This window comes from Eretmochelys imbricata, chromosome 8 (assembly GCF_965152235.1).
Source record: "Eretmochelys imbricata isolate rEreImb1 chromosome 8, rEreImb1.hap1, whole genome shotgun sequence".
In the NCBI taxonomy this organism is placed as follows: Eukaryota; Metazoa; Chordata; order Testudines; family Cheloniidae; genus Eretmochelys; species Eretmochelys imbricata.
In genome coordinates, this window is record NC_135579.1 from 12,597,626 (window position 1) to 12,616,760 (window position 19,135).

General features: G+C 45.0%; 1 protein-coding gene across 3 annotated transcripts in view; it reads right to left on the bottom strand.

Annotated features, from left to right (window-relative positions):
• JADE2 (jade family PHD finger 2) overlaps window positions 1–19,135 on the bottom strand; it is a 154,585-nt gene that overhangs the window by 113,564 nt on the left and 21,886 nt on the right. For all 3 annotated transcript variants that reach the window (XM_077825062.1, XM_077825061.1, XM_077825063.1), the window contains exon 3: window positions 18,376–18,461. In XM_077825062.1, the coding sequence (XP_077681188.1) occupies window positions 18,376–18,461 (86 nt within the window). The remainder of the gene's footprint in view (window positions 1–18,375; window positions 18,462–19,135) is intronic.

Consider the following 19,135-nt stretch of genomic DNA (forward strand, 5'->3'; position numbering starts at 1 on the left):
AAGGTGCCACAAGTTCTCCTCTATGAATTGTACACGTTTTAATGACAGGACATGAGATCCATTTAAAATCCTAGTATTTGTCTACTTGCAAATTCAATGGGGCTAAAATATTATAGCATTTCTAACGCGTCCAACTCAAGAGACCTTGCCAGCCAACATTTTCAGTAAGGGCTTACTCATTTTAGGGTCTCTCAATTTTTTATGCCCAACCTGAGACCCTTAGGGATTTATTTTCAAAGGTGCTCAGCACCCGTAACTCCAGCTGAAGTGAGGGAAAGTTGCAGGTTCTCAGTACCTCTGAGAAGTCCATGGGTGAGCAATGAAATATCGAGGTACCCAAAACAAGTAAACACTTCTGAAAATGTAAGGTGTGAGAAATCTGTGCCTTAGCTTCCCCATCTATAAAATGAGGATAATGACTTTGAGTCACAGGAGTAACAGGCATAACCTACTGACTGGTAAAACTTACCCCTCTGCATGAGGTCCAAACATCATGTCCCGCTTAGACTCCATTGAAAAGGCTTAAGTAGGACTCATTATCTTGTGCTGGCCCTCAGCAATTTCTCCCTTTGGAAGCCTCGGGTGAAGTGCAAAGTGCTATTTGACAACAAGCAGGAACACAGCAAGAGACATGCAAAGCCAAGTTTTTCTCTTTGAAACAGTTGCTAAGTTTGTCTGAAGTCTCAGTCTCAGAGACACTGCCTGCCTTTGAGATCGCTGTTGGCTTCCTGAAGTGTGCATTCAGCTACCTGACCTTGTTGTCAACTCAGTACTTTCAGCCTCTTCCTCCTGGCGCTTCACCACCCACCCACCTCAGCTACCTGGTGATGATCCTCACTTCAAAGACTTAGTTGTATAAGTAATCACAAATATGACATCACTCCTTCATGATATGCAAATAATGAGAATTCATCTAGGAATTTTCTGGCTCGGGAGTCTGAAGCTGGCACAGCAGACAAAACGCTGCTGAGAAAAACACAGCTCGTGTGGAAATTCAAGAATGTTTTCTTCCTCCCAATTACTTTTTTTATTGCAGTATAATTGTGCAATTACACTAACCTGTCAGGAAAGCACAACTACCAGGACCCCTGTTCCAACGTCTGCAGCATCATGCATGGCTTTTAGTCTTCTCTTGGGAGACCATCCCTACTTTTTTCTGTCTGTAACTGACAAGCGCAGCATCGGAACTTAGAGTTACGGGATTCATTGAGGATTGGTGGGGGAAGGGAAGCCGAGATTGCCAACAGGAATGCCAGCTGTGATAGTGACATTAGGATATGGACAGTTGTCTATCAATAACTAGACTAACTCCACCAACTCCCGGCACAGAGGCCAGGGAACAGCCACCTGATGGCAGTTTTGGCCACGCCTAATATGACCTTGATTTAAAGTGGTGACCTAAAAGCTAAAGGTTCCACATCTCATCGTCATCTCCCTTGAGAATTTAACCCTATAGAGAAACAGAAACTTTTCTAAATAATTACCTCCGCCATCACTAAAGAAGTTACCTATCATCAGATATTTAGTGTTGCAAGAGATCATGGGTTTAATTGTGCTGTGTTGATTATTCTCTTAATTATCAGCAATATTTAAAAAAACTAGGCTAAATTATAAGGAATATTTACTGTTTTAAACAGAAAAGATTCAATTAAAAAAATAAAAATAAAAATATGATCACAGAGAGTGAAGACTAAGAGGCTGATTGTCTCACACTGGTTTTCCCCCGAGCTGCTAACTCCATTGACATCAGAGAATTACTTTGGATTTACACTGTATAAAGGAAAGCAGCATGACTTGACTAGTGGTTCTCTGGGCTCCTAACTTTACTCTCCACCACCAAAAGGATCATTCTGCTGTCCCTTGCAAAGAGGACTTTGGCAGCTACAGAGCCCTGGTTTTAGAAGAGTAACCTAGCCAGGGATCTTAATTCTTATTTGCAAAGCCGCGATCACATGACTGCAGTATATTAAAGACAGTGGGTTGGATCCTCCGCTCTCGGCACAGGACCAAAGAGAAGTAAGCAAAGGTGATTTACACCAGCCTGGAATCTGGTCCATTATCTTCATTCTACAAATTGAAGAAACAGAGATACAGAGATGCAAAGTGACTTGCTCAAAGTCACACAAGTCTGTAGCAGAGATGGGAAGGGCATCCAGGTCATGTGCCTTATCTGATGGATGTGTGTAAGTGTGCAGTACAGAGAACTAAATTCTGGATTGTTCATTGTCTCTGTAGGTCATGTTAAGTCTTAGAAACTGCAGAAGCTTTGGAGCCCACATAAAAAATCAGTGATGGAGCCTCCAATTGTATGCATCACCTTAATCGCTGTAGTAAGGGTTCAAAAAATAAAGCTGGCTTGAGCTATCTAATCTGTTTGTTTCTCTATTTGTACGGCCATATCACCACCATGTCCAGCACCCGTCAAATACACTCCCCCAAAGGCGAGCTGTCATTCATGGACCAAATGCCATCAGAGTCGCGTTTGGCTATGTAATCTGACATCATTGCAATAAAGAACACCCCACCCATGGGATCTGGAGGCTTTCTGCAGACAGTGGACTGAAAAGAGGCTCTGAATGGAGAAAAGAAATACCTAAAACTGGTCATCAGTGTTGCCTGCCGCTAGGCAGTGCCGCTTTGCTCCAGTGCTCTCTGTCTGCAGGAAGACTTCTTTGGCACAGGAGCACAAGGGCAACTATAAAAAGCACTAAAAATCCATTGCTCCTCTTGCAGCAGAAAGTGGACTAATTTTATCTTGATGTGTGCTGTTTGGACTGGATCTTTGTTCTGTGGGCACTCAGCTCCTCACCATACAGACTAAGATCAACACATTTGGCTTTGTTTACAGCTGTTACTGCGGGTTATTTCTTTCTTTCTTTCTTAGGCTACATGGTTACATGAAGGGGTCACAGTTCTTTCACTGCCAAGGTGCCTTCAGCAGCCCTGGTAGCATCTCCATTGAAAGCCTATGCTGTCCAACCTACCTGACTTTGGTCACTAGTCTGAGTGAAGCAGGACCAGCTTTACAAATGGTTCACAAGATCCTCAGGGGTTGAAGTGAAGCATAGTGTTGTGAGTGCAAGACCTCCCTGAATGCTACAGAACACAGCCTGCAGTCCTTACAATTGAAAAGGGGGTAGCAAATCAGTGTTCTGCACAATTTCTCATCAGCATATTGCACAAATCACAGGCCTGTGTTTTCCTGCACTAAGTCTTTCCCCAAACTTGTCCCTTCAGGATTGTCAACTCACGTTGGGATAGAAGATTAGTTCTAATTTTAAACCAAATAAGTATGATTGTATCTATTTCTCCAAAGATGATAAGGCACATTGCAGGCTGGATTTGTAATATTACTGCTTCGCTTATTTAGTCCTTCTTCGAAGACAGATAAGCCTCCACTTTCAAAGGCAGCAGTGTGCCAACACTCTATCATGATGATGCCTCTGTTTTTCCATGAAGAAGTGGAAATGCATAAATTACTAACTATCAAAGCAGAACGCTTTAGAAATGATAGAATGCCACAGAAATTCTAAAGGAAAGCAGATCAGTTGTCTGGAAATCTACCAGCAGCTAATATGCTGGAATTGTAATCTAAATGTCTTTTTGTTTTGAATTGTCTGGGATTAGGGTTGGGAAAAGACTCAATTATTCTACTCAAACTCTTCTGAATTATTTATGAAACTAAATAAAGGATAAATTGGGCACTGATGAACTGAGGACCTGGTGGCGGAGGGAAAGTCGTGTACTAGAAAACAAGTAATTTTCTCTCAATAGGACTGTTTACTATTTCCTCCCTTCTGCAGAAATTGACAAACAGTCTTTAAAGGCCTGCTGCTTAGCAACACCAGTTCTGCTATCTCTTGGAAGATGTTAATTGCTTCTTCAAACAATGTGAACAACAGTTTAAAGAGCTACAACTCTAATTTAATAGCCAACGTGAGCCACGAGCCCAACTATGGCGAGCCACGAGCCCAACTATGGCGACTGTGACTGCAGGGTCATGACTTCAGTAATGTACCGGCCATGGTAGCTCTCTCCCTCTCATTGAACTGGGAGGTAGCACAATCCAGATCTCAATGTATGAAGAACTCTGTCCACCTGAAAGAGGACAAGACCCAGGGGCCACAATTTCAAAGGTATTCAGGTGTCTAAAGATGCAGATAGACGCCTAGTGGGATTTTCAAAAGCACCCCAGCAGGTTAGACGTCTGTCATTGATTTCAACGGGACTGGTCACACTTAACCTGCTTAAGTGCTTTTGAAAATCCCACCAGGTGCCTATCTGCACATTTAGGCACATAAATGTGTTTGAAAATTTGACCCCAGGGGCCTGTATTTAGGGGTAGCCACAAACACAAGCAAACCAAGATTCTACTTGAGGCCAAACACTTTTTGTTGGCCCCATGTCCCGGGCAAGCTCTGCAATTCCCAGGCTGATCCCCCACCCCTCCATCTCGATCAGTGCGTCTGGAGAAGCAGGAAACACCTCCTTGCCAGATCTTCTAACTCCCTCTAATAAAAGGAGCAGAGGAGGAGGTAATAGCTGACCTGATTTCCCCTAGTCCTGACTTTCTGTTCTTTGATACCTAAATTCAGAGTCTGGTGGGCACACCTGGACCACAGCAGGTGCTGAAAGGCATGTGCCCCTCCGCCTAGCTGCTCCCTTGTAACCAGCTCCGAATGCTCTATCTCTCCCAGAAAAGAGCCCCAGCTGCCTCTCTCCTCTAGCATAAAACTTAGATACCTGGACCACTGTTCTTGCTCCAAAAGAAGTTGTGCCAAGAGATGCACAGGCTCCACCGCCTCCGGGAACTCGGGCTGGGAATCTTCAGCAGTGCTACAGCGGGCAGGCATCTGTCTTTTTCCCATTGGCTTTTTCCCCCCCTGCATTATTGGTCCTGCCTAGACACTTGCTTTAACATGATAAATACCATCATTAAATATCAGCCCAATGAAAATGTATGGCATTGCCATGGCTCTGTGATCCTGAGAGGCACGGACAGAATCAAATCATCGTGTGCTTTCAATGTGCCATTTGCAACGCTCTGATTTGCCGCCTATTCAGGAAAGTGGTAGATAACGTTTTAAACAGAGCTGAAGAATAAACATAGCATCAAAAGGAAGTCAGGGGGAAGCACATTAGTGACAGGCATTACAACAACAACACATCAGCAAAACTGGCACATTTTGTTATGTCTCCTGATACCCAATAAATCAATCACACCTTCATGCTAAAATAAAATGACTAATCAGATGGAAAAGAAAACAAGAAGAAAATGGCAAAAAAATGGACCAAGCAAAGCAGGTGAAATTCACCTTTGTGCTGAGTGCTAGCACTGGGTCTATGCCTCAATTAATTCCCTACTTCAGACTTGGGACTTAGCTGGTGCACAGTCCTGGTGTTCACCTTCTGCACTGGGGTGAACTGCATCCTGCCTGTCAGTCTATTCCTACATTCAAGCTCCACTCCAGCTGCAACGAACATCTCACAGATCTTACAGGCTCAGGAGCCAGATAACATCATGCCTGTTTTCTTAAAACTACATGAACCAAACTCTTCTTGGCTCAGGACTGAATGGGCTTTAGGGACTGACTCTCCTCTCATCCCTGAGAGGTGGTCCCTGCAGTTAAGGATTGGGGCACGTTGTGGGGCAGCACAGGGAAACTGTCACTGCCTTTGCCCACACTCATAGACTCATATATAGACTTTAATGCCAGAAGGGACCATCATGATCATCTAATCAGCCCTCCAGCACATCACGGGCCACAGAACCTCGCCCAGCCACTCCTGTTATAGACCCTTAAACTCTGGCTGAGTTACTGATGTCCTCAAATCTTGATTTAAAAATTTCAAGTTACAGAGAACCCACCATTTAATTCAAACCAACAAGTGACCCATGCCCAAAGCTGCAGTTTACGGTGAAAACTCCCCAGAGTCTCTGACAATCTGACCCACCACAGTCCCTCTTCTGAGGATTTCAGTCTCCAGAGCTACCAGCCCAGCAACTATTGACCAGCACTAAATTCACTTTAAAAAAAGATGCAAAACAGGAAAACATTAGTCATCAGGTCACACTATTCTTCACTCCTCTCCTCTGTCTTCTTTTCCACCACTCATGGGCTGCGACTCAATCCCCAAAGCATCTTGATCTCTCTTCGGGCTCTGCACACTGATTTTAAAAACACAGTGGGGTAAAATTCGCCTCTTTACAAAGGGTCAGCACAAGTCCTGGAAGTCTTCAAAACAGAGCTTATGTGGTGCATATATAATGCAATGATTGGTATATTACAGGGTTCCCACTCTGCGTCCAGTCCTAAAGGCTATGAGTCTGTTACAGCTCCATCTTGGGAGCCTTGACAATTTAGCTCAAGTTGTAGCATCAGGTGCTTTTAGCCCTGGAGGTCCCTGCTTCACTCCCTGGTGCGCTGGCCTCACACATGTAGATAAGGTGCTGGCCCTTTGATATATATCTCTCAGTCACTTGGTGTTTTCCCACCATATATAGTTTTAGTCAATCTCCGTTGTCTTGCTATATTGAGAAACGTTCTATTTGCCTCTTCGCCACATTTCAAGTGTGGTGTAGGCCTTGAGATCCACAACATATGCTGTGGGTCCAGTAGTTCTTCTTTAGCTGATTAAAGGTTATTTCCCCACGTTTCAGAACAATAATGAGAAAAAGCTAATCATGTATTGGTCTTCTAGTGTTAAACATGCTGAACAGTCAAAAATGAAGCACTCACATTTTAACTCAACTTACTCAAGTATCTTAGAGGTGTCCCAGCAGAGCACGAAGAGCAAAAAGGAAAAGGAAACAGAAAGGTCTCTTGTACAAATGTGGTTCACATTTCAAAACAAGTTCTCAGGGGTGCCTGACTCTGTCCACAGCTCAAGTGTAGGAAGACAGAGCAGCATCAAGTGATCCATCCTCAGTCAGATAAATACCTAGTGGGACAGCCTTTGGTGTACTCCTGCACCATTATTAAAGAGGGAGAAAGAATTAGTAAATCCCCCAACGTCTCTCCAGTCACTTTGCCACCTCTTTACTTCTGAGCTGGAGGAAATAAAAGTTAGGAATCTATGTCTGTGAGACTTCCAAGCACCGGAGAACACGCTGCTCAGAAAAGAAAAGCACACACAAAAAAACACCCCCAACACCAATTTCGAACAGTTTGCTAACCCTGACGCCTTTGGGGGTTTGGAGAGTGAGAGATGAAGAGTGTCTCACAATAGGACGTGAGGGAAAGGAAAAATAAAAGGCCATTTAAAATGTTGCCATAGGAAATATAAAAAGGGAGGTAAATCTCTCAGCAGTCTGAAAAATATACTTCTTTTAACTCCTTCCTTGCTGACCTGGAACATGGTTCTAGTAGCATTCCTCTGAACGGTTGGTGCTGAGTATTGTCAACTCAATGGTGATGCATTGCCAAGCGTGGGGTAGTCCTGGAGAGGCATTTTGCCGGGTGCAGGAAAACGTTTGTGAACAGTAAGATGGTTTAATATCACTTGCTGGTTTCACACAGGTTCCTTTTCTCGTGTCATGTCTTCCTATGACTGAGAGATTTCTTATTGTGTTGATTTCAGAGCTGGATCCCACTTCCCAACCTTCATACCGCTTACTGGAGCACCTGACTCAGACCCCGAGCTCTGCTTGAAAGAGTAAAGCACTCTTATTTTCCTGCTTCTCAACTCCTTGTTTCATCAAGAGCGCTAATTTTGTTCAAGCCTGTTTGCCTGGATTGGAATTACAAAAGATAAGCGTCAGATGGGATTGTCTGGTAAAAGATATCTCCTCGTTTCCTCACAGCAGTTAATACTCTCTCCTTACTCCTTACACCTGTGAATTAAAGCTATGGATCCTAACAAGCTCAAGGCTTGGAGCCTTTAAGCTCTAAGTTCAAATCTAGCCCCAGGTCTGTAATGACCACTTTAAAGAGATGTCCCATTGGCTCCACCTTTGAGCAAGTTAAATGCTGAAAAAGACAACAATCCTCAAATTTGGCATGCATGGGAAGCTTCTTGGCTTGAATGAGCATCTAAAAAATTAACCACTCTACAATGCTGAGCAGAGAGAGCTCTGCCGACACATGCTCATGGACTCTCCCCACTCTTGTCCCTGTCCAGCCATTTAAAAAGGGCAAACAGCGAGCTCAGTCGCATTCCGGAGCTGTTACTGCATCTGCTCGATGGGCATTTCCTTGAAAACGTTCTCTCAACTGTTAGATGAGGGGCTGGGTGAATCCCCAGTGTAAATGCACTGATATCAGTGGAGTTACATCACAGATGGATTTGGCCCATCAGGTCTAATTACTGACTAGTCCTTACAACTTCTATCTAGGGAAGAACACCAACCCATCTAGTCGGGGATCCTGCCTCCTGCAGTTGCCCTGCCAGGAACTTACAGAAGGTGTTTGATCGTAACTGCAATACCCCTTAACTCCATTTACATGGGAAATTACTTCAGGCCAATTCATCATGGCATCACAAACGGAAATGACTTCTCACCAGACGCATAATCAGATTCACTTTCTCTTGTTCTCTTCTTCCAGATATTTCGACAACATTGAACACTATCAACCACAGACTTCCCTTATGAAGGGACGCTCTCACAGGTTCAGTTGTTACCATGGAGGGGCTCACGAGAAGCAGCACACATGCCCCATTCAGTTTGTGCTGTGTTTCCTGGTTCCACTGCAAACCCTCTGCTTGCCAGTGTCTGCAAGTTGTCCTTGCGATCCACTTTTTATTAGCATGGCCAGGGTTTTCAGCCGGATCTATCATACTCAGCTATGCCCTCAACCTGTCACAGCCCAGGCTAATTGCATTCATGATGGCCAGTCTTGGGGTCTATGAATGTGGAAAGCACCTAGACACCACGGGTGTCACCATAAACAAATAATAAATAACAAGTGTTATTATTTGAGGAACTAGCTTGTCAGAGGGTAGCTGGCCCTCTGAAGGCGTCAGGAGGGCTCAGCATACCTCTGACAGGCTTCACAAGGGGCAATGAGGCAACTCAAGTTCACTGGGACTAATTAACTTACTGAGTAACTGGGAGGCAATTAGGTAGGCAGGGAAGCATCCAGACATGATAAAAGGAAGCTATTCGCAGTGGGATGGGGATACAGAACAGAGGTGCCTGAGGAGAGGAGCAGCCCCCAGAACACAGAAAGCAAAGGCTCCTAAGGGGAGGGGGCTCACCAGGAAAGGAAATCAAGGAAGCATGCTCTTAGGCGGCAGAGGCTCCAAAAGGTAGGAGCTATGAGTGCCAAGTCTCAGCAGAACCTGTCCCCCATGGAAGGACTTCACCAGGTAGCATCAGAAGCCCCAGATCAGAGGAATTATATGCTGTTTCGAGGAACGGTGGTCGTGGTTTGACCTTTGTGGGGACCTTGACCCAAGAGGAGAGACCCTTCCCCATCTAATGATGAGAGGCCGACTCCACAAGAGAGTTGCAGGCCAAGAGGACCTAGCTGGTAAGTAACCTGAACATAAGTAGGGCCAATGGACTACGGTTAACTCAACCCCTCTCCAACCCCCTCCAGCTAGAGATGCTGGGTTGAGGCCTATTTGTAACACGTTCCACCTTTGGGTTAAATAAACTAGACCCCTGAAAGGGCACTGTTCAATATACATGATCCTCACTGTCTCTATCGAAGCCCACCAGGGGAAACTAAGGCAGAAACATAATTGTGATGCTGTACTGGACCACCAAGGGGCACTCCAGGATTGATGGCCCCCACCACCTGACTCCAGGTAAAACTTAGGTCTTACTGATTTAGCCCTCAAGCATGTACCTGTAACACTCCCTCTCCAGTAAAATCAACACCACCTCTTACAAGGAAATATTTTTTTCACTTCACTCCACCATAGCTTGGACAGGTCAAGGAGCAAGGAGATCTCAGGTTCCATTCCTGACTCTGCCACAGGTTTCCAGTGCATCTTAGGATGAGTCACCTAACTGCCCAGTGCCTCAGTTTCCTCTTCTGTCATAAGGAGATAACACTGCTTCCTTATTTCATAGCCTATGTTCGCTGTGCCAGATGCTAAGCTGGTATAGATCAGCAAAGCACTGTGGTCATTAATGGAACATGTGCTGAGAATCTGGACCAACACTGGAAAAGCACTCGGACAGCGTGTGATGGAAAGTACTATAGAAGTGCAAACAATTATTACTGTAAGCACAGATTCACTATAAGTGGAACTGCAGTGTGTGCACTGTGATGCATTGTAATGATCTGGGCCTTTTGTTCCATTTCCCTACAAATGGAGTTTCTTTACATCTGAGTTCACTGGAAGCAAGTTCCACTGAGCTCTTACAACACCCATTTCAAACACAGAGCACTTCGGTGTCACACTGGCCTCTGATTATCCTTTGACAAGCCACTGTCTCACTGCCTCTGGGACTTCCTTTTATCACCTTTGAAACATGGTGAAACAAGAAAGACCTGGGGATGATGGTCAATGGTTTTATCACATCTACACTTGACTGGTCTGATTCAATACTTGTAGGATTCCCAGAATGTGCTGCCTTTCATAGGGTTCAATTAGTGGAAAACACTTCTGCTCCATTTCTTACCACTTCATATTTTTCTCTGCCTAACAGCCCCATTTTCAAGTCTCTTCACTAGCTTTCTGCAAAATTTCTGTATTGATTTCAAGTACCTTTTCTCACATACAAAACTCTTTATTAGAGTGGCCTAACCACTCTGCTTTAAATTCTTAGTTAAGGGCCACGCTTTTACAACAACTGCATGGTAGGGCTGAAGCTGCCAATTATCTGGTTAGTCCCAAATATCAATTTAAAACATCGGATCCAGATCCTTTAGTAACTAGTCTCCACTTGTGTAAAATCAGTTTCTGGCTGAAATCCAAGGGGCTGAATCTGTTTTGGTCTTTAAATCTAAACTAAAGAAACATATGTCTGGCACAGTTTTTAATTAGCTTTTAAAACGGCAGTGATTCCAGGGACTAACGTATAACAACTCCGTGCTGTGTGAACTCACACTGCATTATGTTGTGCTGTGTGAGACCAGAGCGTCTAGTCAAACACATCCTAGAATGATGCACAATATCAGTAGGTCTTTTCCATCTCTAATGTCTACCATCCTACAATGTTTATTATTTAATAGCCCCAGAGGTATGTGATATCTGTTTTCCCCCACTGTTACTGGTAATCAGCAAGTGCAAATGGAGCACTTCTTTCCCCAGCTCTAGTCTCTTAGACAGAGACTTGTACCTGATTAGGATTGCAGCAGCCCAAAGTCCATGGGGAAGTAAAGCGCAGTTAGATGGAGATGCAGAGCTATGGGCCACATTCTGAGCCTTTCCCTGTAAAAACTATGCATTGAGTGACCTCATAGGAAGTTTGCAGGATCGGGCCCTCTAGTACAGAAAGAGATCCTGCAATTCCAGTCACCTGAACCACCAATACCAATATATGGATTCCTAGCATTCGGGAATCACTGTCAACAAACCCTGCAAACTCTTGGCTTTCAATGTGCCTTCCAAATAATAATCTGTGTTTAATGCCCATGAGAGTGATCCTGCACCTGCTCTAGTCAGTGGCAAGACTTCCATTGGGTTCAGGATTGGGCTCACATTGAAATACTTTTATCGTTTCCTTTCTTTACCACCTCCCATTCTAATGCAGAGATCCAGCCTTGTGACAAATGTCCTGTCCATAAATCAGCCAGGGTGAGAGCGGAACACACAGGAAACCTGCAATTCACTCAGTAAAAAGCAAAGTGACTCCCACTGGGCCAAATCCTGCAGTCCTGCTCAAAAGGAGTTTTGCTTGAGTGGGGATTGTATTCCAAATCCTCCCCCTTCGGTTACAGTCACGAGACCCCACTGCCTTCAGTTCCATACCCCAGGGCAGAATGATGATCCCTAAGAGAAATCTTTAGGACACGGTAAGCCACTGCTCCATAACTCACAGTAGAAAGCAATAGCACCCAACACTCATACCTGGTTTATAAAGAGAAACTTTTTTTGTCATAAAAAGTTTTAGCAAAAATAAATCAAAGCCCCTCCAAAGTCCTTTGTGCTGCAGAGCACGGCCAGGAAACACAAGGGAAATTATATCCATCATTCAAAATCAAGTGCATGCAGCAAACCATAATACAATAGCTAGTGAGACAGGGTACAGAGCAGGTGGAAATGTAAGGGCTTTTTCCTGCTTTTGAAATCTCACATTTGAATCTCTTCCCCTTTGTAGACCTAATAATTTGGAACTTTTCACTGATGTCTTTCTATCCACCTCAGTAACAAAGATTTACTATGCAGTTTCTCTACAGTTCACATATTCCATTTGGCTGTATGTACCTCACTATGAATGATGGCCATAATTTCTCCTGTGGTTGTGGAGCAATGGTTCACAGCATGAAGGACAGGGGGATGCTTTTTGGTTCTGAAAACTAATTTATCAGGTTTTCTTTTAGGTGTTAGGTACAACATTCTGTTCTATCTTCCATCTTGAATGATGTCACATAGGACACAGCAACAGCCAATGCACTGAGAGCAATGGCTTCCCAAATGCAAAGTTTACTGACAATCTTCTTCTAATTTAGGGACAAATACGTCTTCCTCTGGAAGTCTGATTCGTCTCACTTCAGGGCAGGCATGTATGCATGTGTGTATAAGTGCTTTCCAATCCACCCATGGGCAGACACAAGAGGTCATTTAACAGTGTGTTGTAGGTTGGAATTGCGGCATAGTGGCAGAGCTGTGGGGGGCCCAGCCCTGGCAAAGCAGCATGTTGCAGGTGAGGGATGAAGTCCATCAGCAGAAATAAATGGGGAGCTCAGGATGAAAAAACAACATGGTTGCAGCATGTCAGGTTAGCGTGTGAGGACCAAGGAATAGACTAGCGATGGCTTCACAGGAAGGGACTGACGGAGTTGCATTGGGGAGGTTTTCATTCACAGTAAAACCAAACATGACCAGTTAAGTAATCCAGTCTGACCTATTGTGTTTTGCAGGATTTTATACTAGGCACTAGCCAGTGCTATTGGCTCCTCACTTTCACAAACACATGATTCACAAATGCTTGTGGAAAAAGAGAAAACAATGTCGTAATTTCAGCAACGAAACTCTAAGGATGCTTTTCCATTGTACACTTTCTCCTTGCATCAGCATCCAGCCGGCACCCAGATAATTAATGACCTTACTTGTCCATTTCAGCTTCCCTTCTGCCTTCAGTGCTCTTGCCTGCACCCTTCTTATCCAATTGCTTTATGTCACATTTTTCTGGTTCACTCCGAATTGAGATGAGGCGGCAATATTCAGCAGCAGCGCTAAGAACTGTAGCAATGCCTGTTGTGTATCTGTAAGCACTAATATTATCTGTCTGTTGGTAAAAAAAGAGACTTAATCTGTTCGTCTGGAAGCCAATCTGGTATCCCTTAATCTACCCTCATTTCTTTTCAAATTGTTGGATGCCAGTGGTTCAGTGAACAACAGAAATTAAACTGGGAACAGGAGGCATCTTTGTTTCGCCCTTCTCAGCAAATCAAAAGACAATGGCATTAATTTGTAGTAACCACACTGCTTTGGGAAGATTGACAAAGACGTTGGATTCAATTTACAAACTTCTCGGTGAGGCCTCTGCGTTTCCTAACGAGACTCAGCAAATATGACCATTCTTGCTTGGCTGGGTAGATTTCGTAGAAGCCTTTCTTACAGTATGGAATTCCCAATAACTAAACCCACCTCACAACGGCCCACAGACCCATCAGCTGAAGGCAACACGGGCTAAGGCTTTATGCACAGATAGCAAATACACCTGCTTGGAGACCAGTGGTCCAGGCCCATTTCAGCTCCCACTCCAGAGAGAGAACTTTCTACTACATTCAGTAGGCATCCCCTGCACACCCAGTTCCTGCAGCAGCAAGAGCAGAGAGGGATAAATCTCCACATTCTCTACTGGGCCCCAGCTTTGGGGGGCCCTTTGCTGGCTTGGGGACCCACAAATCATGCTCAGGACTGGGCAGAACAACTTGGCTTTAACTCAAGCTGGTGTTAGGTTCAAGGAAGCCAGAGCTCTAATCAAGGTAATAAAAATCTTAATAGAGCAAGGCAAGAGGATGCTAATGACATTGTGGATGCAAGGTTCTGCAGACAGCTGAACTGATGTGCCTCAACTGTCTAAGTGCAAGGGCTGGATATGGGAGGGGTGCTCACCCACAGCATGAAATCCAGTTTACACAGCAGCTCTCACATAGCAGCAAGCAGTGGGATGGACATGACAAGGCCAAGGGAGGGGCTGCCCCATGGATAGCTCAATCTCACCCTTAGTAGAGTGCAGGGCTACTTCAGTTCACTAGATGTGGCTGCTGAGCTGCTCAGTTCACTGGGAGTGGCTGCTGAGCTCTGCAGAGGAGGGTGGCTCTTACCTTTGCCCTTGTGTAAATGGCTATACAAGGTGCAGGGGGAGGGAGAATCAGGCCCAGGGTCTGTATCACATCAAAGAAGAGCTCTGTCAGGACTCTGCACCATGCACTGATAAATATGAGTGTGCTCCCTGGCAATAGCCTGCACCACGGATGTTTACAAACAGCTCAGTACTTTTCCACGCTAAGAAGCTTGTTTTTCCAGTTGCCTTGCGTTGGGTTTATAATGTGTATGGCTAATCCCTGGTCACAGAGTCTTTCATAATAAACATCACCCTGACCTAGCTAATAACTATGCAACACTGATGCCTTTGTTGTCATAGGGAATGCAGATGGCACCTCAGCCCCCAACCTAGTCACAGCGAAGCAGGAACACAGCTTCCAGAGGGATGTTGAAAGAGGTTTGAGATTAGCCAGGTACATGAAATCACTGGTTTCCAGGATCTCTTCACAGTAGTTTGCCTGGCAGCAGGGATTCCCCCCAAAGCCATAAAGGTTAACAGCAAGAAATGGGCTCAAACTATCCACGTCCAAATTGCAAACACCATAGTTCAGGGCTGTCAGTGACAGGTTTTGGTTCAGCTCATTATAAAGGTAAGGGCCATTTGCTAAATCTGGATCTGAGATTGGATTAGGAAATGGCTACACCTTCCTTCCCACAATGGACTGGACTGCTCAGATGTGGGGTTCTGCAGGTTAAGTAACAGACTCATCACATTTTTTCTGTCTCCCTTTCGTGCTTTCCTTTCCCTGAAAACCTCTCCCACCTTTAACACAGTCTTAGAGACTATAGCACCTCAGTGCACTGTGTGAGATGGTTTTGGGGTGGTTTTTTACATTTGCAAACCCCTCACATACACAGGGCACATACTGCACTAGATTATATGACAGCTGGTCCCAGCCTGTGCCTAAAATCTTGGAACCAAGCACTCAGCACATAGACCTCCACAAACACTACCCTGCACTGTGATCATGATGGATCTGCCAAGTTATTCAGATTAATGCTGGGTCAGAATCCATATAGAATCAGTGCCCCAGGTGGGTGTGAACTGGGCCACTGGAGATGCTGGATGAGAAATGTATAGCTGAGATCTTGACCACTAATGGCTATTGTTAGCTCAAGTGTCAAGTGGCCAAATTCCAAGTTGGGTGATTACCGTCTGCCTCCCAAAATCCCCCCTGCAGTTTCAGTTTAGATATGACATCCTCCTTCACTTTCTGTCTTAATAGTTGGGTAGTGCTGCAGTGCACTCTTAAACATTTGCTCCAGTCCAGAGCTGATTACATTTCCCTGGTTTGAGAATGGACCCCTGTGTATGGCAGTTCATAAAGCAGCATGGGATGAAAGCTGTCACAATAAATCTGTATTAACGGATGAGCCTGAGCTGCAGAGTTGGATATGGCTCCAGATCTGAATTTTCCAAAGTGCAGTGGTGCTCAGAGCTGGGTTTGGTTCCAGCTACTATGAACTTCCTCAGAGCCCAGGGGTGCTTAGACCTGGGGTTTTGGTTCAGGCCCACGTTCAGTTAATTCATCTGTAACTGGATAACACTGGTTTATTTTCCTTACTGCTCAGCATGAATAACCATATTCTTTCTCGCTGGCCACTAAATGTAACCTTTTCAACTTATATTAAAGAGCAGCAACAATAAATGTGTCTTTCCTACTAGTGCAAAAGGAGAATTCCTGACACGTGCCACTTCAGAAGGGAACTGTATTTGGCAGGGCAGTGGAATATGGCACTTGAGGCATGAAAACGATACAGCTTTCAAGCCTTGCAGTGTCATGCTAAAAGGCCAAGTGTTTCCTCTTTGGTTTGTGATGAGTGATTTCAGTGCTTGCTATGGTAGCAGGTTCCAATGTTGACTGTGGATCTTACACCTTCTAGAGGTTGGAAATTCACAATTATCTAATCTGATGCCTTTTAAAATGTGTCATACATAGACAGAAGCAGCTACTCCACAGGATGCGGCCTCTGTGCAGGCAATGCTGCAAGTTTCCTCTTTTTTTGCTTCTTTTTTGTTTTTGGTTTGTTTGTTTTCTTTTTTGTCCCCAGGCACATATCCTTCAAGGGCCACATACAGAATAGAAAACCTATTGTACTAGCCTGCTCTGCCAGCCAAGAAAGCCCAAGAGAGATGAGATAGGTCTTGCAATGGGTTTAAAAGATCAGCAAACTCAGGCGCTGTCAGGAGCATGAATCACAGAGAAAAAAAGCACTCCTCTCAGACTGCCCTGACAGTAGTCCTCAGATTTTTAAATCTAGGGTTATCTGAAGGGTCCCTGCACTGACCTCAACGGCCATAGCAACTCTTGGGGAGATAGCCTGTCTATCAGATAGCCAGGGCCTAAAGCACTCAGGCTATTGAGACTTATGTCAACTGATTTGTTTAGATCTGTCCCGGTGAGGAGGGGGCAGTGCATCTGGTCTGGGGAGTGAATGCAGGACCTTGAGAATGACCCCCAAATACCTACCAGTCTGATGCAAACTGAGGATGTTACAGAGGGTCAAGCACTCACTGGGACAAATTTAGAGATGATGTGTAAGGCTGGGGGCCGGAAGACACATGGTGGTTAAGCAGGTCTAAAGGAATCTAGAGAGAGTCTAAGTTGGAGTACCGTATACATGGGGGAAATTGCAAGACAGTGTCAGTCACATAAACGTAGACTCCCTCTAGACTCACACTCAGCTCTGGATCTGGACCTGTGTCCAAAGGAAAGAGAGACTGGTACCGCTTTTAAGTTCTGTTCACACTACAGATGAAATCAAGATAGCAATGACTAGCTTTAAACGCTGCCGTTGCTACAACACAGCTGTTGCTAGTATAGTTTCCATGCCCATGGGAATTATGTCTGAGGCCCATGCGAGGCAAAACATGATACAGCTTCACTCCATGCTACAGGATGGTATTATAACACAGTCACAGCATGATTCTCAGCAAAAAAACTAGCTCCTCTCCAACCAGCTCAGAGAAACTGTGCTGAAAGCCTGCCAGCAGCATTACAGCTAGCACCATTTCAGCCACAACGTGGACAGTGCCTTTTATCCCCTGCTAGTAGAACAAGAGAGTGGCACTGCAAAAGGCCATGTGCCAACTGCCTCTGGCTAATGCATGTGTGCCCCACAGCGGAACTAAAAGGAAAATAATGAAATTTTATTTCCCCCTCTGGATTAAATACTGTACTGGCTCCTGTTTAACAGTCCCCAGTATACCCTAATTATCCAGAAGAGAGGAGTCTCCATGTTAAACTGAGGATATCTCCCTCTGACCTCAGAGACTTCTAATATATATGACCCATGTGACCAATTAACTCAAACTTTACTCCATCAAATCCTACGGTCTACAGGGGCAGCTAATTATATGACAGGAATATAAATACTTGATGGATATGCCTCCCTCTGCAAGATATGCCTCTTTTTGCAAGGGATCAGGCTAATTGGCCAGGTAGCTGATCACCGGGAATCCAGGCAAATTCAAATACTGTAATAAAACCCAATCCCACTCACAGTGAAGTCAGAGGGAGACTTTCCCAGCAGAGCAGGCTCATGATGCACTGGAGACTCTTGCAGGCCATTATCAGGATAGCTTTCTGGCTGATATACTCAAGGCCAGCTTTACTGTTATGGGTCCCTGAGGGAAGTAATATACAGGGTCTTATCCAGCTCCTTCTCCACCCTGCTACCTCCCGACTACCCATGACCCACCCCATAACTCAATGCCATTATGCAAGATTCTCACTAGACCTGCGCGGGGAGAGATCCATGGAGAGTGACAGCTGCAGAGGGCCAATGGAGAGGTGGAAGAGCACAGTGTGCCTCTGTTGCTGAGTGCATGCTGACAGAGGTATGGGGCTTCTTAGACGGACAGGTGGCTCTAGGACCTCTGCCTACTGCCAGCTTTGGATATGCCGGTTTCCATTATGCCTGGACAAGCACTGAAATTACCGAATCATGGGCTGGCTAGAAACAAGAAACGCTACCAACCTCAGAGGGCTTCTTCTCCTTCTGTCTTGACCAGTTGGATTTTGTATTTGGAATTTTGGAGCATCTTGACACTGACGTCGTATGACCTTAAATGAGACACAAGATAAGAGTTATCCGCAGAAGAAACTGACCACAGCTTTTCTGGCATCTGTGTCACAAGACCCACCATCACAGCAGCCCCTCCCCCTTGCTGGACCCTCAGCTGGGAGGGCAAGGAGTGAATGGGCCATGGTGAATGAAATCCCTTCTCATCCCCTCCAGTGATCCCCTGGTAGCGGGAGGAGGCATGGGAGTGGGGGAAGCTAGCACTACTGCTGTCCGTGCTGCCCCTGCTCTTGTAACCCCTGCTCCTTGACAGGGGCAGCACAGACAGCAGTAGTGGTAGCTTCCCCCACTCCCATGCCTCCTTCCTCTACCAGGATACCCAAAGATCTCCAGGCTCCAGGGCTGTCGGTCTACTGCCGATGAGAACTCAAAGACCACTTTAAACCACAAAAGCCCAAAAATAATAACCGAAAAAAACTAGTAGAACAAGATTAAGAAGCTAGAAATGACCTGCGGTTAACTTCCCATCAATCCAGTCTCAGTCCCATTATGTGGCATTTCTGGAGCCAATAACTGACACTGAGAAGAGCATCAGGTTTGTGTGGAGGAGGAGTGAATTTGGACTGACACTGAGACAAAATATAATACCTATCTAGCACTTTTCATCTGTAGATCCCAAAGTGCTTTACTAAGGTGGGTAAGCATTATTATCCCT